Below are 8,655 nucleotides of genomic sequence, written 5' to 3' on the forward strand. Positions count from 1 at the left end.
TCCTCACCATCGGTAACCTAAAATAGATGTTATCTTCGGTGGTAAAATTATGTACTTTTCTTCTCATTACACATACCTGTATTTTGTAATTTTTCTCAATAGACATTATATAAAAATATACAAGTTTAAAAATTTTAATGAAGCTCATTCAGTAATATGAAATTCAAAGGACCTGAAATAGGAATGACTTGAATCAAAAATTATATTAATATCATAATGTCTATTTGACTGAAATAACTATTATGAATTGTTTGAAAATAAAGATAAGAAATTATTTTAATAGTACATTAAATATTTTATTTAAATTAAGAAATATAACAAAATAACATACATTTGTTCCATGGGTTCGATAAAATTTTTAACTACTTACAAATAATCTACACACAGTTTCTCAGGTACCAAATTCCAAGTATTTAACTGATGTCATAAAAACATATTTTTCAAAATGTGCAGGCTGCATTCCAAAATTTAGTATATTTTGGTATTTATATATTTGGTGTATAAATCCAGACATAATATATATATAAATACATACACATACTATACAAACTTTACATAACCTAAGGGTAAATAAAAGTCACTTAAAAAAGTCAAAGCAATGTACTTCTCTGTAAAGAAAGTTATAACACACCTGCCATTCTGACACATTCAATGGGTTACACTTAAGAAAATCACTCTTTGTGGATACTATTTATACTGAAGTACAAATTCACATAAAAGTATTTTCTTTAAAACATGCTCTATTTTAGAAAAAACATTAAGTGTGGGCCAAGTACTTTTAAATTTGCAAGAGATTTTAAAAATCAAACTGATCCAACTTTAAGTTTTTAGACCATTAAACCTCATTCAACTTCCCCTGATTTAGCTAATGACATCATTAACAAGGTATGTATTCATGAGCTTGACTTAACCTTAAAAAATAAATTTGTTCACATTTCACATTTAAAAGAGGAATTTTAGCCTTCAACTTAATAAGACATATTATTTACAAGTCCAATTGTAACAATTCTGATTTTTTTCTTGCAATGCTTTTATTAGACAAAAACTATTATTAAAATTTTTATTTGACTTCAGAAAATCCTGTTAGGTCACTGTTTTTAATGACTCTAAAAGCTTCTAAATCTATTTTATTAATATCTGAGTCAAAATTCTAGATTTCTATAAGGAGACTGTTAACGTTAAACATTTTATTTCATCTTGGTTATAAAAATAACCAAATACTACACTGTTAAAAAATTTTCTTGACATTGGGCCATTGGGTGTCTTTTCTATATCAAAAGTTACGATTACTGTGTTTCTATATCTAATAATACTGTTTAAGCACAGATTTTAAGAGATTAAAATAAAATGTGGTTTAATGAGTCAGCCAGATCAGAGGCCTTCCCTCACTAGGAAAGCTAGCTTCAAAGCAAATATTGATTTTCCTCCTGTAATTCCCTCTTGTCTATTGATTCAGTCACCCAACGTTCTTGTAGGATTTTAAACTTTCTCTTCAGAGTTCTTCGAAAAGCTTTAAAGTCTGCAAGCCGACTCTGATCCTCCCCAATGATGACATGAGACACTCCCTCAGCTAAGCATGAAACTACTTTTGCTCCATGAAATTGAAGCTCCAGGGCTGTGACAGCTAATCTTGCCCCCTCGATTTTAGTACTTAGGTCATTAATAACAGTATACAAGTCCAAAAAAACGGTGTGGTGTCGAAACATGCTAAGAGGAGTGTTGTCCCAGGAATACCGGTGTTCCAAATCGGCAATCACAGGATCCATTTCCCTAGGAGTCTGTTCACCAGCATTTTTAATTCCCGAGAACACTTCCTTCAGTTGGTTCCAATCTGTATCGACAAAGTAACTATCCCCGTAGCAGTCGTATTCCCGAGCAAAGTGCTGTTTTGTGGACGGGCACATGTGAGTCATGAAGCGAGGCTGCCACGGCACACAGCTTTTGGTCTCTAAACACTCTAACAGCCACTCGGGCTTGACGACGTCGTGTTTATCAGAAGAGATGATGTTTTTCACTCGAATGTTCTCACACCCTGCGATCACACAGTATGTGTCTGGGCCTGGATTTTGGACTACGTAACCACCGAATTCGGCGATTCTGTTCTCCAGATCGGGCTTCGGATGGCTCTTGGTTCCACTCATGACACAAAACTCCACATCTTCAAATATATTAGAAACTTTGTTTATGTTAGAGAGGTTGGGTGCTTTTAGGTGCTCAATAATTCCAATAACTTTCTTCATCTTTGGGGCAGCTTTCCGCTTTTTTTCTTGTGGTTCATCATCGTCACCCACATAAAGGTGTTTAGATGCGAGCTTTCCAGAGGCTTTCCCTCGAAGTTGTTCTAAGTCCTCCAGAGATGTACATTCGTGCCATTCTTTGTTTTCTCTTATGTTCTCAATTCGTGGAAAACGCAACGTGCAGCCAGTTTTATACATACCACTGGGGACAATCTCTGTGGCCTTAACCTGAACGATGACCGAATTCCAAGGTTCGATGTAGACCTCTGGCTTCTCTGTTCCACATAAAATGCAACTTGGTGGAGCTTTCCTATGAAAAGGCTTCCAGTGTTGGGCCAACTTCAAACCCAGGTCATACAGTTCTTTCTTGGTGTAACCTGAGCCAACGCGACAGAGAGTATGAAACACTGATGGTTTTTCACCAGGAGGGGGTTTCTCTGACACCGCACACAAAAAATGAGACATCATTCCACCCCGGGAACCTTTCCCCCAGTAGCCCCCCACGATTAAGATGTCCAGTTCATCCATCAGCCCATCTACATACTCTGGTTTAATTTTTAACCACCCTTCACCTCTCTTATCTGGCTTGTAAATGGACAGAGGATGTTTTATCAGGATCCCCTCTTCTCTTTTATCTATTGCTTCATTCAGAGCATCAATTACTTCTTTCTTAGTATGAGCTTGTGTCTTTTGCACTATTTCTATTCTACCTGGTATTGGTGTAAAAACACTATTAAGAATTTCATACCTCTTTCTCAGTGTCTCCTGTCCTAGCTTTTTATCATTAACCATCAATACATCAAAAACACAGTAACAAGTGTGCAGATCAGAATCTTCGACCATTCTTTTAATATCAAACTTACTCCCCTTCTGCATAAAAGTTTGTGTATTAGGGTTGTAGGCCATCATCTCACCATCGAGGATACAGTTTTGAACATCTGTTTTGAATGCATTATGGATGAACGGTGTAAGGGAACCTTCCTGTGGGGAAGAGCCAAACTGATCCTCATAGTTATAGCCGTTGCGGGAGAAGTACCGATACACGTCCCCATCCTTGTGCATCTGCATACGCTCACCGTCCAGCTTGGTTTCGATGTAGAAACTCTGGTGTTTCATGTCCTTCTCAATTCGCTCGATATCTGCTATAGAGGCCAGCATGGGTTTAAATGCAGAGAATAAAGTGATAGAAATGTCACTGAGTCCAACTGAAGGATCATGCAGTTGCCTACAGACCTTTTCCAGATCTGTGGTGACATTATGCAACTCAGCAGCATCATTATGAAAGACAGCAAATACAGTTTCCCGAGTAAAGCCAAGCTTCAAGTCCTTTAAAATCATCCGTATCAGCCACTTTTGTTCAAGTGCTGAACTCTGAGTTATAAGCTGAAGAAGACTCTTCTTTACTAGGTCCTTCCTTTGGGCAGAATTATTGTTGGCAATGGAGTCTAAAAGGTCATTTACTTGCTGTATGGTTAAACTTCCCTTCTGTAAACATCTGGGTTTCAACACAAAGTATGCAATCATCGCAAAGTCTCCAGCATCTCCACGAGTTCCGGTAGGTGTTCTGTAGTTTAGAAGTTTGAGGGCATCTTTTCCTTCTCGAGGTAAGTTAAGCAATTCAATATAAAGCTTAGCAAGCATAGTTTCTTTGATGCCATAGGCCATTCTCTCTCTTTCCAGCTGAGGAAGAATAAGTCTCATGGCTGGATAAAAAGAATCTGTGACATCTTTTTGGTTCTTATGAAGGGCATCATGAAACTTTCTCCAAGAATCTAAAAGTTCTTTGAAGTGTCTGATTTTTTCTGCACGTCCTTTACTTTTCTGTATTCGTTCTAAAGTTGAACATAAATCTGCAAAAGGAACGTGAGATGCAACAGTCTGTGAAGTTTGTGAGGCAGCCATGGAAGCGACGGTGAATCTTCTGGTTTATCTGATAAAGCAAAAAGAGAATAACTGTAAAGGATAAAATTCAACTAAATTTTAATGTAAAGACCTCACAGAAAGTGCCTGGTTCATAACAAATGTTTAATAATGTTTGTTAAATGAAAACAGACCAATGTTACAAATGATGTCTCTTTTCAACCTCTACATTGAATGATAATCAACTATTTTGTTTCAAACCCATTTCACTTCTGGGCTCCTGAGGTCTTTTCTTATATTTCTCCTCTTTTTCTTTCAGACCACCACCACACAGCACCAGAAACAAACTTTTTTTTTCAATTTACAAACAATTTTCCCCATTTTATTGTTTTATTTTTTACTGAAGTATAGTTGATTTACAATATTGTGTTAATTTCTGCTGCAAAGTGATTCAGTTATACATATATCTACATTCTTTTTCATATTCTTTTCCATTATGGTTTATCACAGGATAGAGAAGATAGTTCTCTGTGCTATACAGTAGGACCTTGTTGTTTACCCATTATATGTAAAAAAAAAAAACCTTCCTAAAGTCATGTTTTTAACAAATTGCTAGCTCACTGAATTGAAATTTGGCTGAACTGAACTTCTACGTAGATAGGGTCCTTTCCCCCAAATAAGTACCGTCTTCTTCCAGACAAAGCCTATGACTATGTTTACTGTCACTTCTTCACTGCTATGACAAATCACTCTAGCATTCAAAACCCAAATCAAAATATCCTCCCCATGAAATTCTCACTTTACCTATCTCTTTTTTTCTTTTTTTTTTTTGCGGTACACGGGCCTCTCACTGTTGTGGCCTCTCCGTTGCGGAGCACAGGCTCCGGACGCGCAGACCCAGCGGCCACGGCTCAGGGGCCCAGCCGCTCCGCGGCATGTGGGATCCTCCCGGACCGGGGCACGAACCCATGTCCACTGCATCGGCAGGCGGACTCTCAACCACTGCGCCACCAGGGAAGCCCCCGCTTTACCTATCTCTTAACTCTATTATCATAGTTACTTACAGTTTTATAAATTTAAATTCATTAGTGCACTTTTTTGGCTGATAATCCCATGCCAGTAATCCCCAAACTACTTGCTGACTATATATGGGACATGCATTGTGCTATGGGCAAATACAGTATGTTTCTGCCTCAGGAGTACATTTTGCAATGAAAAAGAGATGTAATGGGAACAACTATAAAATGAAAAGTGCTTTAACAAAAATATAGCAAAAGTAAAATGTCATGAGACAGAGCTTTTCACTGAAATATCTCCTAAAAGTCAGAGAGGAAATAATGGGGGCCTTATTCTAGACCCTAGACCCTGGACTAAAGTGGTCACCACAAGCATAAAAGTGGTCACCACAAGCATAAAATTTCTTTGAAGTTTTAAATAATCATGCAAGTTCTATTAGAATCTATAAAATATCAGAACTAATATGGTTTAAACTATGGAATACTAAAATATACTAACTTTTCCAAAAAAAGATTCAAGTAAAATGTGTACTCTAGGAATTTAAGCCGTGTTTTATCTTGTGGTTTCAGATACCTCCTGGCATATCCCCACGTAGCCCAGAGGGCAGGGAGTCAGAGCAGCTTCTGGGGAGTGGGGAGGTCTCTTGTGGTGCAGAGTCCATGAAATTCCCGGCCCCAACAAACAAAAGAGAATCACACAGTATTATCAGCACGAGGGCTACACTATCTAGCAGGAGAAATCACATGGTTAACTACAACACCACGTTAACTAAACTGTCAGTCTCTGGAGGTTAGAAATCATGTTGTAATCTGTGCCACTAGCTCCTGGCGCATAGTAGGTTGGTTTGTTGAATGAATTACTGAAACCTACAGTTGAGTTCCTGGAAAAGCACACTAGGGAAGGCCAGGAGCTGATCTCACACACACACACACACACACACACACACACACACACACACACACACACACAAGTGATGGGGTAGTTTGGTTAAAAACACCCAGCAGCTATGACTACTCTGGGGAAGGTTAACAAAATCCATTTGGGGGCCTATGGGGCAAAAAACCTCACCTCTCAGTCTAATTCCTGACAAAGGAAATCCAATTTCTACAGAGTCCATTAGGCCGACACAAACCCAGGAGAGACCACAATCCTGAGTCTTTTATCTCTGAATACAGGAACTGCTTCCTCTGGCTGTGTCTCATTTGAATAACTGACTGCACCAACTGGTTAGGTCTGTTCACTCTCTCATCTCTCAAAACATGCTCCCTCAACCCAGCGCATTACAGTATATAATGCCCTGCTTACAATTCATATATAATATATACCAAACGAAGTATGTTAAGAAATACTTCTTTGAATGTTCAAGATTGGTGTAGGGTTTCTGATTTATCTGTAGATTCTATTACAGTCTCAAAGTCCAAGTTTCCCTGAAAGGGAAATTTGAGTCTCAGGCAAAGGCTCAAATTACTTCATACTAATGTTGAAATCCACGTAATGATGTAAATATGTATGCATCGTAAAACTGCTCCATAGATAACAAGGATTCCAAAATTAGTATAAAATGAATAGACTTCAAATATTTTTACTTATTAAAATAGTACAAAAGAGTCGAATATTACCATTTCCACTGCTTTTTACATACTCCTTTCATTTTATTTTCTGGATTCTGAGGACTTTGGCTGATGCTTTTGATTTGTGAAAAAGCAATACAAAGAAGTTTGTGGTTAGGGCTCAGGCTCTGGAGTCCAATAAATCTGAGTTTAAATGTGGAGTCTAACACTTCATAGCTGTGTGATATGGGGCAGCTACTTAATTTCTCTGAGTTTCAGTTTCCTTAAGTGTTAAGTGGGGTTGATAACTATGTAGAAGATGCCTGACAACTCACATAAGATGCTTAACACAGCACCTGGCATTTAGGAAGCCCCTGATCGATTTTAGTACTATAATGCTTGTTGACCCAAAAGACACTGAACACATGAATATTACAAAATACTAAGCTGGTAAGAAGAGAGGGGGACGATTCATTTTGACAAGGATAAGCAAAGCTTTCAAGAGAATATATACAAATAATTGGTACAATAATGACTCATCATCTATTCAGCTGCTGCCTATATACAACACGACACACTAGCAAGGTTTTATTCGGTGAATATGGGAGATGATTCAATGCTCTTCTACTGGAGAGAAAGGAATGGCACAGGTGAAGTTTCCTTCGTGCAACCCTCGACAAGACAGAAAGGTTGACAGGAGCCCACCTTCCACAGCACTTTGTGATATTCTGGGAGAACCTCAGGAGAAAGAAATTAGTGGTGAGAAAAAGCCAGAAAGCTGTGGGAGGCAGGAAGTTAGTGAAAGACAAGGTGTAAGAAGAGAAACAAGCATACTCCCTCTCCGCAAAATCACTGGACGGTCCACACTACCCTCATCAGCGGATGCCGGGGGAGCCCTGGCCCTGGGCAAACCGTTACCTCTGAGTCCAGGGGTCTCCAGCCGGCGGGGCGGGCGCCGGAATCAGGCCATTCAAGCAGCCAACACGGCTCCTGAGCGTCAAAGGCGGGGGACACTACAGTCCCCTCGCCCCACGTCCCAGGAGGGGGGGTCCAGAGCAAGAGCCCGAACCTGGGACCGGGCTTCTAACGCGGCGGGTCGCCAGGGTGTCGGTGCCTCTCACCCGGGGACCCGATGAGGATGAACCGAAGGACGAAGAAGAAGCCTGAACTCTTAAGACTGTAGCATTTCCTGGACTAAGAAGACGCTACACGGCCCCCTCCTGTTCGGCCACACCTACCCAGCCTCCGCCTGCCCAGACTCCACCTCTGGATCCTCCGTGGAATCCGAGGCCCCTCCCGGGCCGTCACACAAACCGCCAACCAAGCCTGAAGCCGCTGCCGCCGCCGCCGCCAAACCGGAAGCGGGAGCATCGAGGGCCGGTTCCGCCAGCTGCTCCCTGCGCAGGCGCAATCGCTTCCTGCGGACGGAGCGGCCCTGACTTCACGCTGCCGACGTACGCGAGCGCCGTCGCCACCTGCGGGCCCAGAGGCTGTGACGTCAGGGAGATGATGTGCGCAGGCGCCGTACCTTTCGGGAGGCACTGGGAGGACCGCCCACCTTACTGGGCTGCAGAGGCCCAGAGGGAACGGGGTTTACAGTGTGGTTACCAACACATTTCCGGTTGGCCTCAGCAGCAGGTGCTCTTTGCAAACGGTTGGCCCACGAGAGTGGATTTCGTCGCTGAGGGAGACCCCCAAATACTTTGTCCACTGGCTCCTTACTGGGACTTTGAGCCTGAGCCTCTCTGCTTAGGCTACTCTTAGCAAGCGACAACCTCTCAGAGTTCTGCTCCCTATGTGTAAAGAGTGGTACCATCACTCATTTCCGTGGTTGTGAAAGCACCCAGGGGAGAGGAGGGCATCTTCCCTCCCAAATCGTCTGCGGTTTCATTTAGGTGGAAAAATATGCTTTTGCAAAATTTCCTATTTGCTTTTCATGATGGTGCAACTGTGATGTCAGCTCTTGTCTCCTAACACAGAAATAATACATA

The 8,655-nt window shown here is 41.1% G+C and overlaps 1 protein-coding gene across 2 annotated transcripts; it reads right to left on the reverse strand.

Moving 5' to 3' along the window:
• Positions 1-280: 280 nt before the first annotated feature.
• On the reverse strand, positions 281-8,119 carry LIG4 (DNA ligase 4). Of its 2 annotated transcripts, none has more exons than XM_032611157.1 (2): positions 7,903-8,119; positions 281-4,167 (listed from the first exon to the last, which is right to left on the reverse strand). In XM_032611157.1, the coding sequence occupies exon 2, from the start codon at positions 4,137-4,139 to the stop codon at positions 1,404-1,406; it is 2,736 nt and encodes a 911-aa protein (XP_032467048.1). In that variant the 5' UTR covers positions 4,140-4,167; positions 7,903-8,119; the 3' UTR covers positions 281-1,403. The 2 variants fall into 2 exon arrangements, with proteins under 2 accessions (XP_032467048.1, XP_032467049.1); XM_032611158.1 differs by having other exon boundaries at positions 7,583-7,915.
• Positions 8,120-8,655: the final 536 nt, after the last annotated feature.

Source organism: Phocoena sinus, chromosome 18 (genome assembly GCF_008692025.1).
Source record: "Phocoena sinus isolate mPhoSin1 chromosome 18, mPhoSin1.pri, whole genome shotgun sequence".
In the NCBI taxonomy this organism is placed as follows: Eukaryota; Metazoa; Chordata; class Mammalia; order Artiodactyla; family Phocoenidae; genus Phocoena; species Phocoena sinus.

Coding starts and splice junctions, on each gene's coding strand:
- LIG4 (XM_032611157.1), bottom strand. CDS start 4,139: ATGGCTGCCTCACAAACTTCACAGACTGTTGCATCTCACGTTCCTTTT.